The sequence below is a fragment of the Podarcis liolepis genome (genome assembly GCF_965112155.1).
Source record: "Podarcis liolepis genome assembly, chromosome: 6".
In the NCBI taxonomy this organism is placed as follows: Eukaryota; Metazoa; Chordata; class Lepidosauria; order Squamata; family Lacertidae; genus Podarcis; species Podarcis liolepis.
Genome location: NC_139559.1, coordinates 45,146,888 through 45,164,904, shown reverse-complemented (window position 1 = coordinate 45,164,904; position 18,017 = coordinate 45,146,888). Strand labels below are relative to the sequence as shown.

Below are 18,017 nucleotides of genomic sequence, written 5' to 3'. Positions count from 1 at the left end.
AAAGGAATCTCTCGAGCTTGCTGCAGCCTTCTTTGAGCCAAATAAAGGTACCCTTTGTGTAAGAGTTTTATTTGCAGAAGTGTTCTGTACAGTACGTTACTATCTTTGCTCACTTCAGTGTGCCAAAAAAATTCATTTCCGTACTGCTGTTTCTAGCAAGTTTCTGCCCAAGGGCTGGACCCATATTTGCTCCCCAACATGAATGCCATATCGTAAATAAGATATAATTAAATGTCACCACTTGCTGCAAGCCAGAGACCCATTGCTGGCCAATGAAAAACAAGTGGAAGAGGGCATCTTACAGTTTGATTTGTTCTTAAAGCAAACCAGGCATGCAGGTTCCTGCCACTTATCACACAGAGCGGTCCAACATCTCTAATTTACAGCTACAGATATTTCCTAATTATCTCTGGGAGGGAATAATTAAATGAAATTAAAAACTCATGTGGATCTGCACAGCTACAGCTAAAGACAAGATACGTTACAGATTTAGAAAGTGGGGCACTGAGGAGGTAAAAGGGTTTTCCAGCGATGACACAAACACATGAACTGTGGAGCTCTTTAAAATAAAAATAATAAATAACTGCATGAGTTGCTGACCTCCTTTGATCACTATTAAATCCTATCTCTTACATGGCATGTTATAATTGGAAAATTATAATCATAGCTGAAATTAATACCCATAGTTAAAACCCAAAAACCAAAAAAAGATTTCAAGAAAACTTTAGCATTTGATCATTTTTTAAAAAAACTGCAATGGTGTTTGTACTAATCAAAGCACAATGTAAAAGGCTGACATTTCAAAAGCCATATCTCTGTCATAGATCTGTGAAAGTTTGGCTCTTTTTGCAGAAAAAGCAAATAAAAGAACAACTTAACCTAAGCAAAGCAAGCACTCCGTTCCTTCCTTGCACAGGCAGTACAAGTCGGTTTCAAGTCAGACTTGCTGGCACAGTGTAATTTCTAATGGGCAGGTAATTCAAACACAGCACTGACAAATCAGGCACAGATGCTCAAGGGATTGTTCAACTCAAAGGCTTCCATTAAGATAGAAGACTGTGACCTTTGGAGAGCTCCCGGTGAAAATACAAACTGCTGACAATATATTTAGCCACATAGGAAGCGGCCTTATACCATTTATACTACATTTAGCCCAGTATTACTACTCTGGTTGGTAGGAGCTCTCCAGGGTCTCAGGCAGTTCTTTCTTTCCCCATTACTTGCTACCCTGAATGTTTTAATTAGACATACCAGGAATTGAACCTGGACCCATCTGCATGCAAACTACATGCTCAGTTACCACCAACCTATATTCCATCACCGCCACCCCCAGCCCTCAATATTTGAGAAGACATATTTGTGACTTCTAAAATTATGGGAAGTAATATTTCTACTGGCACCACTTCCAGCAACTATGATCCTGCAAACTTCATTAATGCGCCCAAAATGTTTACTCTTATTTAATTTCCCCCTTACACTTCTCTCCCACCTTTCTTCCATCATGGAACCCAAGGAACAATCGCCCATCCAGGCACTGGCCAGACTCAAATCTGCTGTGCTCCTGCAGCCTCACATGCCTTCAGACCATACAGCATCACTGGGTTCATTCCTCACATACCCATCCCCCCAAATTATATCACCCACTGACACAAGTTTTGACAAAATGGATGTCTCTGCTGCTTTCACATGGGAACATGTACAATTGCTCACAAATGTGGCTGAACCCACCAGGTCTCTCTCTCTCTCTCTCTCTCTCTCTCTCTCTCTCTCTCTCTCTCTCTCTGATTCTGTATTTTTAGTGCTTTAATAATGCAAGAAAGTGGAGGACAATCTTAAAATAAGACTATGCTTTCAACCAAATGTTCATGCAAGATACTGGCATAAATTTTAATGTTCCTAATTAAGCTGATGTGAGCCTAGGCAGGGGAAATTGGAACTTCACCCAGATATGAAGGTTCAAGGAAGCCTAGCCTTATTCTGTTCTATTCTATTCTATTCTATTCTATTCTATTCTATTCTATTCATTATAGTATTGATAAAGATCATGCTTGAAGATGCTTCTTCTAATTTCCCTGGATCTATATGGGATCACACGAGATCTTGTGAGATATGTTGGAGTCGATCTGAATCAGTGTTGGAAAAGAACAATTGGGGTGAGGGGGAGAGAATTTGTGCCTGTACAGGAAATTCTAGAAGAGAGAGGCGTGTGCCTCTTTATGCAACATGCTCTCTTAAGTCCCAGAATGTCTTGGTTCTTGTTGGCAGTTCCACAGGCAGGAGAAACCAACAGAGGACAGAAACAGGAGAAAGGGAAAAGCAGAAGCCTAAACATTAGGAAGAACTTCCTGACAGTAAGAGCTGTTCGACAGTGGAATTTGCTGCCAAGGAGTGTGGTGGAGTCTCCTTCTTTGGAGGTCTTTAAGCAGAGGCTTGACAACCATATGCCAGGAGTGCTCTGATGGTGTTTCCTGCTTGGCAGGGGGTTGGACTCGATGGCCCTTGTGGTCTATTCCAACTCTATGATTCTATTATTCTATTCTATGATTCTATGAAATTTGGGACATTGAGATCCCAGGGACAGCAAGAGCCTGTGCTGCAGAACATAATATGTGAGCAAATGAGTTGGGCCTCTGGTTCCCAGAGCGCATGGAAAATCTGACACCAGATCTCAGTGGGGAGGGAACAGGATCTAAAGGGATCTGTCACTTGTGCACAGCTAATATTCATAGATGTTGTCATGCCCCTGCCATGCAATAGGGACCTGCTTCAGATAACACTATGAGGGGAGATAGGTGGAGACTGGAATTGGTGTTTGAATGGTACAACAGGACTTTTTGAAGTGCTGACCCTAACATTGGGGTTGTAGGATGCATCTTGGCTTGGCTTTGGACTGCAAAATGTATTGGGCTAATAGAACTACCATGCCTCGTTACAAATGCAAATCAAGAATTAATTAATCCTCCTGTTTAATTCTAGATCAGCCTTCCCCAATCTCCAGATGTTTGATTATAACTACCATTATCATAAGCTACGCAGGCTGGAACTGATGGGAGTCCAGCAACATCTGAATGGCACCAGGTTGGGGAAAGCTACAGTAGATAGATAGATAGATAGATAGATAGATAGATAGATAGATAGATAGATAGATACTGTAGATAGATGCTGAAATGCAACATAATGACTGGTAGCCTCTCCAAACTGGTGTTTTATTATAGGTTCAACATGTACTTGACAAAATAATAGTGCATTAGTGATGGATTTATTCTGCTATATTAGTTGTTCTGAGATGCTTCCCCAATGTCAGCACTTCGCTGCTGTTCAGAGGGGCCTCCATCATAGACTCTATCACAGAACTTCTCCATCATAGACTCAGGTTGTATATATGTGTCAATAAACCATAAATCATAAAGACACCACAGTCTCCACTGTGCCTCATTCCCAAAAGGAAACATGAACCCTGAGTAAGTGCCTGGAATCCCTGGAATCTTGCACCGCTCAGAGATTGGGATGGTATTTTGCATATGTTTTCAAACTGTATTTTGGAGTCCTTGGGGTTCATCAGAACTTGTTTGAGGTTCCTCAGGGAGAAGATTAGTAACAATCAAATCCCACAAAAGAAATGTTTGCCTATCAGTACTGACCTGCACTTGCCATGTGCAGCCCAGGAGAGTGTTGGGCATTCTTTAGGGCACATCCTCATTCACTGAAAACCATTTAGGCAAGGGACCATAGTTCAGTGATAGAGGACTTGCTTGTGCATGCAGGTTCTTCAGTTAAAAGACAAGTTCAGTTAAAAGACAAGGAACAGGTTGTGTGGAAAACCTTTGTCTGCAATCCTGGACATCTGCTGCCAGTCAGAACAGAAAATACTAGGCAAGAGGACAAATAGTCAGACCTGATAAAAGGCAGCTTCCTATGTACTCAAACAAAGGGAACATTCATTTACAAAACAGAGCAAGGCAGCTTGTGCTAAAAATGGTCTATAATATCACCAGTGTAAAACAGTGGCTGGATTCAGTCTTAGGTTTTGCCTCTACCTTCTATCCCATGTTAACAACAACAGTAACATGTGGCATAGATAGGAAAAGAAAGTGAATATTTGCTGTCCCATGGACAGTAGGGAAAGAGACAGCAGCTCTTAAGAAGAGCCCTGCTAGATCAGGTCAAAGGCCAATCCAGTGCAGGATCCTGCTCTCACAGTGGCCAACCAGATGCCTCTGGGAAGCCCAAACCCAGGACTTGAGCACAGCAGCACTTTCTGCATATGCCCATAGGAAGGCCACATACCTGAGTGCAACAGCAACTTTCCCCACCTGTGATTCTCCCCACCTGGCACTCAGAAGCACACTGCCTCTGACAGCAGAGGGAGAACATAGCTATTGTGGTTAGTAGCCATTGATAGCTTTATCTACCAGGAGTTTGTCAAATCCTCTTTTACAGCCTTCCAAGTTTGTGGCCATCACTTTGGGTCTTGCTTTATTGTTGTTATTATTATTGGTTCATTGTGGTTTCCATTTTTTATTAGGTAAGTTGCAACAAATAAACATGCTCATCATTACCAGAATACTAATAAGGGACTCAAGGGACTAAGTTCTCTCAAGTACATCACACTCCAATCATCTCGTCTTCTGCAAGCACTCCAGCTTGCCAGGCAGAATGATACCTCCTCCCCTCCCCTGTGTGTTGTTTTGGGGATCTTCCTGATCCCCTTCCTGAGGTGTGGGGGCACACAGAGGGAGAAGAGCAGGGGAAGCCCCACTGCACAAGTGGAAGTCGTTGTGCAGGGCTTCCACTGATGGGACCGGTTAGGTGGATCCTGCCTATAGTCTCTATCAGAGGCTGAACACAAGACTGAATAAATGGCTGTATCTAAGCCAGGAAACAGGTAAGTAGCCGTGTTGGTCTGCCATAGTCAAAATAAAAAAATTCCTTCCAGTAGCACCTTAAAGTCCAACTAAGTTAGTTCTTGGTATGAGCTTTCGTGTATCTGAAGAAGTGTGCATGCACACGAAAGCTCATACCAAGAACTAACTTAGTTGGACTTTAAGGTGCTACTGGAAGGAATTTTTTTATTTAAGCCAGGAAAGATATTCCTATAGAATTTACTCAGATGACATAGGTTTTCAAACAGACTGCATTCTGTGGGTTGATCTGTGGATAGATTATGCAGGTTGTATAAGGCAAAATATGATATAGGTAGGGTCATATTTTACCACACAGATTTGGAGGTGATGGACTGTTTGCCCCTTCAACCATGTAATTATTTTATCCTGCAAAGGCCATGGATCTTTTCCTTTTAAATACCATGAAGTCTGGCTCTCCACAGGTCAAGGACAATGCCAGCTGTTCAGAAAACTGCTTTTGGGGAGCAGGTGGGAATAAAGCTTCAAATACTAGGAATCCCCAAAGAGTGCTTATGCCTCTAGGTTACCCAGAGAGATGCTGCCCAGCTCCAAACCTCTAGTTTATTTGCTCTGGATTAAATTAAGGCCCCGAGAAATCAGCCCTAAATCCAGCCCCCATGTGGCTTCCGACACAAAAGAGAATCTGGTAACAGCTTGCAAGGCCCTTTATTGGAAGCCCTCTGCCGAATTATGACGGTGGGGGGTTGCTTGGAAGTGGGATTAGATCATACTCCTGCCTAGACCACAAGCAAAGGAGATAATGAAGTAGATGGCATGCCAGGCATTTTGATGGCTTGACGTCAGCAGAACTGCAGCTGCCTGTTGGCCTCTCCCTGTCACCTGTGTGCTCAGGCTCTCCATGTCCTGGTCGGGAAAACATGGGACCAAACGCCGCCACCTTCCCATCAGCATTTCAAGCAGTGCACACTGACACAGACAAGACATTTACAATCAACATGTAAAAGTTATTAGGTTTTATGCTGGGTGTTGCAGAATTACGTTCCCAATTGCACACCCCACTCTTGGTAGCACATCCCAATTGCCATCTGATCTGCAGGGCTTGTGCCTGGCTTCTTATGCCAGATGTAGTTTGTTTCTGCTGTGTTCCACCAGCCTTAGCTATAAGTATCCTTCCCCAGACAGCCTATTAAGTAACTAGGGTGGAGATGGATGGAGCTAGTGGAACAACATCATTTATATTTCAGACCACTGAAACCTCGTTTCTTGTCAGGTAGAAGGGATGAACCTCATTCTCTACAGCAGGGGTGGGGCACCCTATGCCCGGGGTCCAAATGCACCCGCCTCCAGACTTCTCAAGCTGACCCATGGGTCCCTCCTCAGGCCACACTCTTACCTGGGCCTGCTTCACACCTTCCTTGTGTGCTTTTGTCTGGCTGGAATGGGCCCTTGAACTCTGTTAATGTGGCACTTGGCCTGTAAAAGTCCCCCCTCCCAACCCTGCTCTAAAGCAGTCTTCACCAACCTGCTGCTTTGCATATGTTGCTGGACTACAACTCCTATCAGCCCCAGCCAGCACACTGGTGGGAGTTGTGGTCCAACAATGTCCGGAGGGCACCAGGTTGCTTTAAAGTAATGGTAGCCAACTTACGACACCTGTGAATATCACAAGTAGCTGGTAGCTTATGGCATCCCTGGATAGTAGAGCCTGCTGGCTTGGTTGCAGCACAGAGCTGGAACTGCACTCCTGTCTGTTCTACCCACACTTCCCTGCTTCATGGTTGTGCTCCACAGCTTGCCAGACCAGAGGCAAAACACACCAAGGTCCCAAAGAGGCACCATCAAACATTTCAGACTTGACTTCTAGGAACCTGCAGGTCATGACTGATATTGTGGACTACAACTCCCATGGGCCATATCTAGCACTGGTGGTGGGCACAGGTTAGAATCATAGAATCATAGAGTTGGAAGAGACCACAAGGGCCATCGAGTCCAACCCCCTGCCAAGCAGGAAACATCAGAGCACTCCTGACATATGGTTGTCAAGCCTCTGCTTAAAGACCTCCAAAGTAGGAGACTCCACCACACTCCTTGGCAGCAAATTCCACTGTCAAACAGCTCTTACTGCCAGGAAGTTCTTCCTAATGTTTAGGTGGAATCTTCTTTCTTGTAGTTTGGATCCATTGCTCCGTGTCCGCTTCTCTGGAGCAGCAGAAAACAACCTTTCTCCCTCCTCTATGTGACATCCTTTTATATATTTGAACATGGCTATCATATCAACCCTTAACCTCCTCTTCTCCAGGTTAAACATGCCCAGCTCCCTTAGCCGTTCCTCATAAGGCATCGTTTCCAGACCTTTGACCATTTTGGTTGCCCTCCTCTGGACACGTTCCAGTTTGTCAGTGTCCTTCTTGAACTGTGGTGCCCAGAACTGGACACAGTACTCCAGGTGAGGTCTGACCAGAGCAGAATACAGTGGCACTATTACTTCCCTTGATCTAGATGCTATACTCCTATTGATGCAGCCCAGAATTGCATTGGCTTTTTTAGCTGCCGCGTCACACTGTTGGCTCATGTCAAGTTTGTGGTCAACCAAGACTCCTAGATCCTTTTCACATGTACTGCTCTCAAGCCAGGTGTCACCCATCTTGTATTTGTGCCTCTCATTTTTTTTGCCCAAGTGCAATACTTTACATTTCTCCCTGTTAAAATTCATCTTGTTTGTTTTGGCCCAGTTCTCTAATCTGTCAGGGTCATTTTGAAGTGTGATCCTGTCTTCTGGGGTGTTAGCCACCCCTCCCAGTTTGGTGTCATCTGCAAATTTGATCAGGATGCCCTTAAGTCCATCATCCAAGTCATTGATAAAGATGTTGAATAAGACTGAAGGCTGCCTTAGACTGTGAAAGCAAAAGGCCTGAGTGATCTTCTGACAAAACGTGCTGTACTTTAAGGGTGGGGACCTTTGTTTGGCTTTCTCTGGCTTTGGCACAGAGGCTGCCTGCTGCCTTTATGTTTATGGGATAGGTGGGGAACTGTTTACATGGAGAAGCTGCTCTAAAAAAGAAGTGGATTCACTGCAACAGCAAGCCAGGGAAATAGCAACTGTCCAAAGAAAGGAAAGGAAAGCTAGTTTTTTCTCTCACAACCCTTAATTAAAACATCAAATCCACAGCTTTGGACCAGTTACGAAGTTCTTCGTTTCCATGATTCTGACTAGGACTCTGAACTCCTTACTTCTGTAGGCACGTTATATACATCCACACTGCAATTTCACCCTCTTTTTTTCCACCAGTGAACCTTTTCTAGTGATTAAAAAACATCACTCTCCTTAATTTTGTCCCCAAAGCTCATTAAATGTTCAGTGATTGGTCTCTGCTTCATATTTCTATTATTTCTCTTCTCAAACATTTCCCCTCTATGACCTCACTTTTCTACACACTTGAGCCCACGATTCCTACATCATTATAATTCATTTCAAATATTTCAGAAGGACCCAATGGGCTTTGAATCTGCAGCTCCATGCTACAGGTAGCCACTGGAGTTTTATTTCTTCTCGGTGCTCTTATTAATTTTTCAAAGGCAGAGACAATCTAATTGCTTGGGGCTTAAGCAAACAGCGGTTAATCATAACAGGTCATTAACAGGGGTGGGGGTGTTTCCCCCTTAGTTCCTCATTGTCAGCCCCAGCACCTTGGAGAGAGCTTGAGACTAAAGCTAAACCCTTTAACATGTTGATTAACAATTTTGGGGTTTGGGCCCAAATTTTATATATCAACTTATCTCAAAGGAAAGGAAACTATGGCTTAACTTGCGCCAAAATTACCTGGCTTAATGAAATCTTGGAGTGGCCGGGCTCTGCTTGACAGACTGCTAATGTCCATTTTACAATGGAGTTTGGTACTGACATGGGGTTTGCAGAATTCAACACCCCTCAGAATCGCAATTATGATTTCAAAACGAGACACATTTGTAGTCCGTATGACTTGTAAAGCTAGAGTCAGTGCCTGGATGGGAGACTGGCCAGGAACCACATGTACACTGCCTTCCATGATGGAAGAAAGGCAGGATATAAATGCACCAAATAAATATTGTGTCAATAAAAACAGCAGCTTTGAGGTAGATGGTTGTAGCACAGGAATAATGGGCTAGCCCTCTTCCCTGAGAAGTTTGGTCCCAATCCTGGTGGCAACACCTATTTCACAAGTCAAAAACAACCACACAACAGTCACATTATTTGCATAACTTGCAGTTTGGCCCTCAGGCATCTGGCAAGGCAGAGCCACACCTTAAGACATGCGACAGATTTGAAATGGCACAGGGAGTGAGTCAGGTCAGAATCAACAAAACTTGAAGGCTCAAGGGTGGGCTGTCTTGATCTATTGCTAAATGTGGACTATTGAACCCATATATCTCCCCACCCCATAGGGCATGTCATTTTAGGGGATGAAACTTAATTTTTGCAAATTTCTTCAGTCAGGGGTTTTAAAAATATGTTTTTCAGTGTGAGGAATTCAAATACGCTATTACCTTCTGAAAAGGTTGGTTAATGTCACCACTCAGACTTCCATATTCTCTTCAAGGGCAGCACCAGATCAAACACTAGACCATTATAAAGGTTGGAAGGCATAGATAAGTGCCCCAAAGCCTCTCCTCACCCAAAAGGGCTCAGCAGAGGTTGTTGGTAATATGGAGCCCTGGCTACCAGCACTACCTGCTTATATGGAAGAAAGGAAGGTCTAAAAATACTATGATTCTGGACTTGTTCAGAAAGGTAAATAACCACCCCACCTACCACAGGTCACAAAGACCCTCCTGGAGCCCTTCAGCAGTCTATGCATCTCCTTCTGAATTCTGTTGTCTGACGTCTAAATCTATCTTACTTTCAGTAACCATTCGCATTTAGGTCTGGATAACATTTTCTAATCTCATCATGGAACCCAGCTTTGGCTAACTGTTCTTTTTTGCTGCTGACCTCAACAGAGCTTGGTTCACCTATGCTGAGAGCAGAGAATAAAGCCTGCTCTAGACAATGATCCTATTAATTAAACTTAATTCTGCAGGCAAACAGGTTGGTTTAGGATGAATTCCACAACAGAGCTCTTAGTAAACATATGCAAATTGATAGCACTCTTTATAGCAGAGGAGAGAGAAGCTCAGATAGCATATATGAGTGCTACATCTGTATTTTCAGTCTTTTGGGGACACAAAACCTGGTAATGTTGCCTGGATTTTCTTACCTTAATTTAAACTAAAGCTGGGCACTGTTCCACCCACTTGTCATCTGTCACACTTTGGGTTCTGCTTTCAGTGATGTCGAACTTGCTGCTGCTCTTTTTTTTTAATACTGCTTTTTGTTGTTTCACTGATTTGCTTTTATTGTATTTTATTTTTTTCCTTCTATTTTTGTAAGCAGTCTAGAGAACACTGCTTTAGGTGACATACTGACTCTGTAAATAAAATTAATCCAGACTGCAAGCCTGTGTGTGGTCTTTACAATGTGAGAGAAACAGAGAAGTGGGACTAGGCTGGAAAAGGATCTTATGTCTATTTTTATTTTATTTTTAAAATTAAGACTCTGCCCTGCAGCTGTGCTTCCAGGGCAGCTCATTCAAAAATAAAGACAGAATAAGAAAGCAAATGCAAATTCAAAAATATAAATGAAAGTCGCAGCAAGAGCTAAAAACTATTCAAATTTTAAAATATTCAAACACCTCTTTATCCTGGGATTTGACACCTAAGCATGGATAGTTTTAGGAGTGTAAGTTGTTTTAAATTGTTTTAACATTGTATTTAATTGTTGTAGCCCACCCTGGGATCTTAAAAATTTGACTCTGGAATCAAGAATTTGATTCTGACTTTATGCACAGCTAGGAAAGAGAAAGTCAATGTGTTGGCACCCTCCAGATATTGTTGGACTACAATTCCCATCAGCCCCAGCCACCATGGTCAGTGGTTAGAGATGATGGGAGTTGTAGTGCATGACATCTGGAAGGTACCACATTGCCTGCCACTGATGTTCGCCAATCCAAATATGGAGTTGAGATTACAGTCTAGACCTTTCCTATGGTTTCCAGTGGTGGTGGTTCCTCACACAGATTACAGAACTCTGAGGGCTTCTTCATACGTGATAATTTTTCCCTACAAAGAGATAATTTCATTTTAAGGGGGGAATATACAATCATGTATATGTGTACCTCTGTATGCATCACACACCAGTTCTCAGATTCAATTGCATTCAGGTATACAACATATCTAGATCAATAGACAGATCAAGATAGCAGCCCTGTCAATCATCAACTTGGCAAAACTCTCAGCTCAATATTTTATTACATTTCCTTCCCCAGAGCGTTTTGTCAGCTGCTTCCAGCAGTATACAGATTCTACCTCACACCAGGCCTAATATCTTAATACCTACCCATAGATCAGAACATCAGAATGAGTGTAGCAGTTCCCACTGCCTGTGCTTGGAATTAGTATTGTCAAGAATGCCTGCTAACTCACTCTAATATGATGAAAGGAGCTGACAGATTTGGTCCCTGGGCACCTTCCAACACTATGGCATTAGGTACTACACAACAGGAAAAACAAACCAAATAGAAGAACCACCTGGGTTCCAAGCACTTGGAGACAAAAGTTATCAAAGTTCAGCAGGTTGGGTGCAGAATAACTAAAGCCCTGTTTGCTTTGCCTGCCAGCCAGCTGGTGGGGAGGAGAAGTCAATTAGATGCCTTTTATTGGCTTATCAAATTGGTCATGAAAAATACTTTGCTACTTTAGAGCCAAGTGAAGTTAAGAAACTGGGAAATGGAGATAGCCAACCGAGGCTGTCAAAATGCCTGGTTATCATCTCTGGAAAGTCCATATTTCTGCAAGGACATTTTAATGGGACTAGATTTCCAGAGCGAGTGTTTGGGATTGTCAGGATGGTGTGGGTTGCCCTTAACTCGGCAGTCAATTTAAAAGACTCATCCTCTAAGGAAGGGGTTCAGCTCAGGCTCAGAATCAAAAAGGAGAACATTGTTTTGGTTGTCAGGTGGTTTCAAATGCAAAGCTTCCCAAAATAAAATTGCTACAATGGTGTGTAAAGATTTAGGAACACACAGATATTTTTGTATCTCATTATAGTCCCACTGTTTTATCAAGTTCAATATTTTCTAGGCCAATATTATTCAGTGCTGAGATGTGAGTAGAACGGTTCATAATTTCCCCTTCGATTCTGATAATTTTCCACCGTGTGCACTTTTAAGAGTCTGAAGAATTCAACTCACAACCCAAATGTTGCACTGCAAGGAAGCTTCCTTTCATTGTCACTGTGAATGGCACCCACCAGCCCACCACAGATCAGAATATCTCACAATTTTGTCTGACACCATGTAGAGAGGATGCTTAATTCAATCGGCCCCACTCACTCCAATATTTCAAGAGCAGAGCCACAGATGCCCTTGAGAACTGTCCCTGGTTCTGATCCACACCTTTTCAGAGAAAGCTCAGTGGAGTTCTATTTGTAACCTGGGGGTCTAGGTCTGCTGCCTGACGGAATAGCACTCCTCCATAGGTCACATAGAAAGCCATCCACATCTGACTTGCTTCTCCAGATGGCAAGGCAACCTATACTTCGCAGCAGTCATTTACCTACCGTGCAAGTGGACTTGTTAATTAGGTAGATGCAATACTTTTGTTGGCCTAGCACAAGCGTGGTTAACCCATGGCCCTCCAGATGTTGCTGAACTACAACTCCCATCATCCATAGCCAACATGACCAATGGTCAGGGACAATGGGAGGCAGTGGCGTAGCGTGGGTTGTCAGCACCCGGGGCAAGGCAAGTAATTTGCGCCCCCTAACCCGTGGATTTGCGCCCCCTAACCCTAACCCCCAGATGTTGCCCCCGGTGCGGCCGGCCCCCCCCTGCACCCCCCATGCTACGCCACTGATGTGAGGTTAACCACCCTTGGCCTAGTGTCCTGAAAGAACTTTCAAGAATGATTTCTATAAGCTTGTGGAAGTTCAGCAATGGAGAGAATCCCTCCCAGTAATAATATATACTGCACTACTTTTCCTCAACGTTCACCTTTTAAAGATAGGTGGCAGTATTGCCCCCATTTTGCAGGTGGGAAACAGAGAAGATAGAGGCTGGAGCACCTTGGATTCTGAATTCTTATTCATACTTCACCAAAGAATCAAATGGTTGTGCTTATTTTAAAAAATCCAGAATTAATGTCTCTTCAGCTCCGTAAACTAATGGATGGATCACCACAGCGCTACCACAGAAGATGTTGATCATTGTGCACAGCATCCTACCTGTGCAAACTGCAGTTACTACATGTTTGCCACATTCATTTTGACAGCAACAGACAGCTGCTTACCCTGGTATTGATTCTAGTACCAATGCAACGTGAACTACACTAAACCATATTGCAGTGTCTCACTGTACTATACCGTATTGCAGTTTATCAGTGCTTTATATTGCACATTATACTTCATGCTCAAAATTACATAAGGACACCTTAATAGCAAATGGTGCTGTACAGTGCTAATATATGGAAGAACCATATTGTACTGATACAAATTTCAACTTTGTCTCCCAATAACTCTGAATGGGGTAACACACAAGATTATTCACTGACCCAGTTGTGTCCTCTCTTACTCACAGTTATGTTCCCTCTAAAAGGAGCTTTTAATACTGTATGCAGAATGCTTCTGTCAGACTTCTCTTTGCTAATATGCTTTATTGAGGAGTCCTTATTAAAATGCCCACTTTACAGATGAACAATGTGGTTGAGAAAAACTACTCAGTGTAACCATGGCTGATCATGGATGTAAGCTCTGATCTCCAAAATTCCCCACCAATGAGAAAAAGAGAGAAATGCTCTGGTGTCACAAAAGCTTTTACTGGCAGTGAGTCAAATTTATTCTCAACATAAAGCCTACAAAGTAAATGGAGTTCTTACCTGGAAAGAAGTAAACATCTTTTTTCTATTGTTAATAAATCAAAGAGTGATGTTGCAGTCAAAAGTTTCTGGGAGCACCCTTTCATATATTCTCACCTTTATCTCTCCCCAGCACTTCATCCTTAATCCTCAGTTCATCAACCACTCTCCCTCCAAGGAAATTCCCTAAATTAGCCATTTTCAACAAATTGTGTTAAGAGGAAAGATCAGGTTGTCAGTTCTTCCATCCACATTTCGATCGGACAGAAGCATAAGTGGAAAACCAATATCCATGCAACTGTTTACCTGGAGACACTGCAGAGATGCATGGGTAATGGCGCCCCCTATTCTGAGCTGGCTTTGATGTTCCTGTTCCTTTGCGAACAGGTCTTCATGTCCCAGGGTCAGACTGCCCTCTCTCCACCTGCAACTCTATTGATTCCCACTGCTCAGATGGGAACAGCGCAGGGAGTGGTCTGGCTACCAGCAGAACTCCAACCTGAGCATGTCCCAGCTGAGCAGCAGAGCTTGATGTTCCCCTCAAAATGGTGAGAAGCCCCTGCTTATAAATCCCTCTTCCCTCTCCTGGGAAGTTGCTTGCCCGGCAAGGAATCCTGCATCTTTGAGAAATAGTTGTGAAGGGATTTGGCAGGTGAGGTGTCATTTGTGTTTCACTAACCAAGCATAACCACAAAGGGGGGGAAACAAACCAACATAATGTCAATTTGCCTTTGGCCCTGGGGCAGGGGAACTGAGGGGAGCAGCTTGAAGAGGCTACTGGTTTGCGGTGAGGGGGGTAAGAATGAAAGATGCAGAATGGCCTTCTGTAGCTATGTCTCGGCCACCAATCATCACCAAATTAGCTTTAAGTCATGGCTGCTGAATTCTGTTTCACATGTACCTAAAACTACTTCAGTGAATCATTAGAACTGTTACTAGGTTGAGGAGTGTGTGGGGTGTTAGGGGAGGAGTAGTACATTGTGCTCCTTCTGGGGTAGTTAGTCCACCTTTGGTCCCCACTCTGCACTCAGCCCTCACCTGTGGCTCCTAGGTGCTGTCAGCAGCCACACTCCAGGAACGGCTTTGACTGGTCAGCTAAACCTGGTGAGGGTAACAGATGGGTCTTAAACCCTTGGTGAGTTAGGGACTTCCCCTGCATGCGAAGACAAGCTCCAGCAGATTGAATGGACAAGACCAGTTGTGGGGCCAAGAAGGCAGTTTCTTGCATATGCTGTAGAGGGAAGTGAGGGGCAGATGGGGCTCGTCAACTTGGGAAAGTAGCCCATCTAGGAGAAGGAAAACTCTGATCCTAAACATTTGCTGCCTTGCAAGACATCTTTGAGAGATAACCCTACACAAATCCAGAGTGGAGTTCCTAAGATGCTTGGATGGCCCCTTCCAGCAACTCCTGCAGGCAAGCTGGTGCTAAACGTATTGCTCTGCTTTCCTTTGGACCACATTAGTGGGGCCAAGAGGGGGTTCTTTTTGTCTGGCCAGCCCAAGAACTCCATACACACTGCCCTGGTTTGTGCCCCAGGAAGGTCACTTCAGTGCTACTAACGGAGTGGTTTGACTTCAACCCCCCCCCCCCAGTACACTCCACTATCTCTCAAGACAGACGGATGCCAACAACCAGTCATCATAGTTACATGTCAGTTATTTATAAGATCTATGCTACACTACACTACACTACACTGCTTTGCTTTAGATGCAGCACATTTGACCCTCCCAAGCCACAGAGCTCCTACCGTGAACCCCAGTAATCTACACAGTGCACTGTGGAAATGCTGAAGTCAGTGCACCTAGCACAGCAGAAAATGGCAGAAAAATCTCTTGTGCAACAATTTATTCCTTCCCTCCGCAGCCACTGCCCCCAGCACTGGTATGGCTTCTGATACTTCTAGTTTTGAGTTCATGCACCGAGCCAGAAATGCAGTAAGTTGCCAGGTGGACAAGCACAGCAAGAGAGTCCACACACAAACATGTGGCGCTTCGTGGCTTTAACGTCAAGCAATGGTTTTACGTGTAGAATGGCTGTTGCAGATCAAATACAGGGATGACTAACCATGGGGAACATTTTCAAAGGCATAGTTATGTTGCATCAGCAAAACAGTAGTTGCAGGACAACTTATGTATTTTCTCAGGTTGCTGAGAATCCCTTAGATTGCAAGGAAGGGGGAAATTGTACACATTCAGCCAACTGGCATCTGGTGACAAAGAATGGGCTGTTCATGTAAGGGGAAGCCAAAAGGAAAATCTTAAAAATCATAGCTCGCTTAGAACAAGACATACATACACATTACTTCAGACAGAGATATAGCATTGGGTTTTTGAAAGAGTGGAGAGGCTTGCTTCTGACATGTATCAGTTAAAAATGTTCACACTTACCCTTTAGGTTAGCAGAGAAGTGGCAGCTATCAGTGGCAGCATCGATCCAGTAAAGTTGTAAGGAAAATGATCTTGTCAATCTGAAATGCCCCCACTGGGCATGGAGGACTCACAGAAAAGAGGATGGGGACTTGGTTAAGGCAACCAAACAGCTGAGGTTGATGTTTCTTCTTGCATCAGAATCAAATGACTATTTGCAACAGGGCCATGTACTTAAAGAGACATCAAACTTCCTGGGGTGGAAGAGACCACCAAAAGCATCTGCCACAGGTTGTGGAATGCATACAGGCCACCAGACTGTTCAGAGCAGCTCAGTGGCAGGGGCTGAATATGTAAAGAAATGCATTCAGATAACAGGCACCTAACTCTAGTTATGTACCAGGGATAGCCCTGCAGCTGAACTGAACACTAGGAATGCAATGTGTTCAGGAAAAAGCTTCCTTTGCCCATTATATCTAATTCCTTCCTTATTTACCTGAACAAACAAGTTGTGTGCTTACCTCAGTTGGAGGTGTTTAAATATCCCAGCCTACAGTTAACCCTTGAATACGTGAAAATCCCACGTACAAGTCAAACAAGCAAATCCTCTTACCCCAGCAATATGCCCTCTCTGCCTCTATCTTTAAATCATTCAGAACTCCAGCTGGACCAACAACCCTTTGTGCCCAGCGCATCCAGAAAGAGAGAGCTTATACACTGCCTGTAGGCTAGCTTTGAAATCTCCTCATGTATATATATGCACTACAAGGCAAACTCAATGGCATGTCATATGAAGAAGGGCCTGCCTGATCAGGCCAGTAGCCCATCTAGTCCAGCATACACATGCCTGTGGGAAACCTGCAGGCAGGAGCTGAGCACAAGAGCATTCTCCCCTCCTGTAGTTTTCAGCAACTGGAATTCAGAAGCGTCAGTGCCTCAACCATGGAGGCAGAGCATAGCCACCATGTCAGCAGGAGCCTATACTACAGAAACTAGGAGGCAGGTTATGATGATGCACAGCAACCTAAGACAAACCTGGTGGTTCAAGCCAATGACCCATCTAGTCCAGCATCCTGTTCTCACAGAAGAATGCCTGTGGGAAACCTGCAATAGGAGTTGGCATCCAAAATGGTGGAGGGCACCAGGTTGGCAAAGGCTCTTGGGCAAGTTCAACTATAGTACAGAATCCCTCAAGCTGTAAAAGGGATGCAGTTGTTTGACCTGTGTGTGCGTAAATATGAAGACTATCAAAACTAAAAGGAAACAAAGCCACAAATTTCTACATATAACTATGTGCATGAAGGCTAGGGGCAAATATGGACATCAGTGTAAATAATAATTATTCAAGGGATGAACAACACTGTAATCCCCCCTGTATATACATGCACACGTAATCATATATTTTGCAATTATTATACATGCATCATTCTACTATCCTCCTTAGATGACCTATTTTGGGGATATCAAGATTAATATCCTGTCTTCTTCCCAAAGCCTTAGGGTAGCTAACAACATCAGTAAAAGTGGGGAGCGGAAACAATAACTAAAAATAGCAGGGAACAAAACATCTGTTTTCAGAGGAACAGGACAGACTCTGTCAAGCACCTGCCAGATAATGAAGAAACAAAAACAACAACAATGGGAGCATCTGGTCAGCTTAACTGAGAAGGGAGTTCCCTTGTTGGGCACCACTACAGAAAAGGCCTTGTAGCCTCAGACAGACGCAGCAGCTCTAGTGTATATTTGTACACATTAGTTGGCTGGAGAACAGCATTGCAAAATTCAGAAACACAAACTGCCTGAGTATTGGTTCACATACTGTTTCGGATAGAGTGGATCTTGTAGGTTCAGTTATAAATG

General features: G+C 43.7%; 1 protein-coding gene across 3 annotated transcripts in view; it reads right to left on the bottom strand.

Moving 5' to 3' along the window:
• Positions 1-16,636, bottom strand: part of SPDEF (SAM pointed domain containing ETS transcription factor) — a 30,466-nt gene extending 13,830 nt beyond the window's left edge. The window contains exon 1 of one of the 3 annotated variants that reach the window (XM_083509258.1): positions 16,179-16,636. Coding sequence is in view for 1 of the 3 variants with exons in the window: in XM_083509257.1 (XP_083365383.1) it covers positions 13,908-13,989 (82 nt within the window). In the remaining 2 variants the exon portion in view is untranslated. Of the gene's footprint in view, positions 1-13,907; positions 14,017-14,096; positions 14,136-16,178 lie in introns of those variants that run through there. The other 2 variants (XM_083509259.1, XM_083509257.1) reach the window with 2 other exon arrangements.
• Between the last annotated feature and the right edge of the window lie 1,381 nt (positions 16,637-18,017).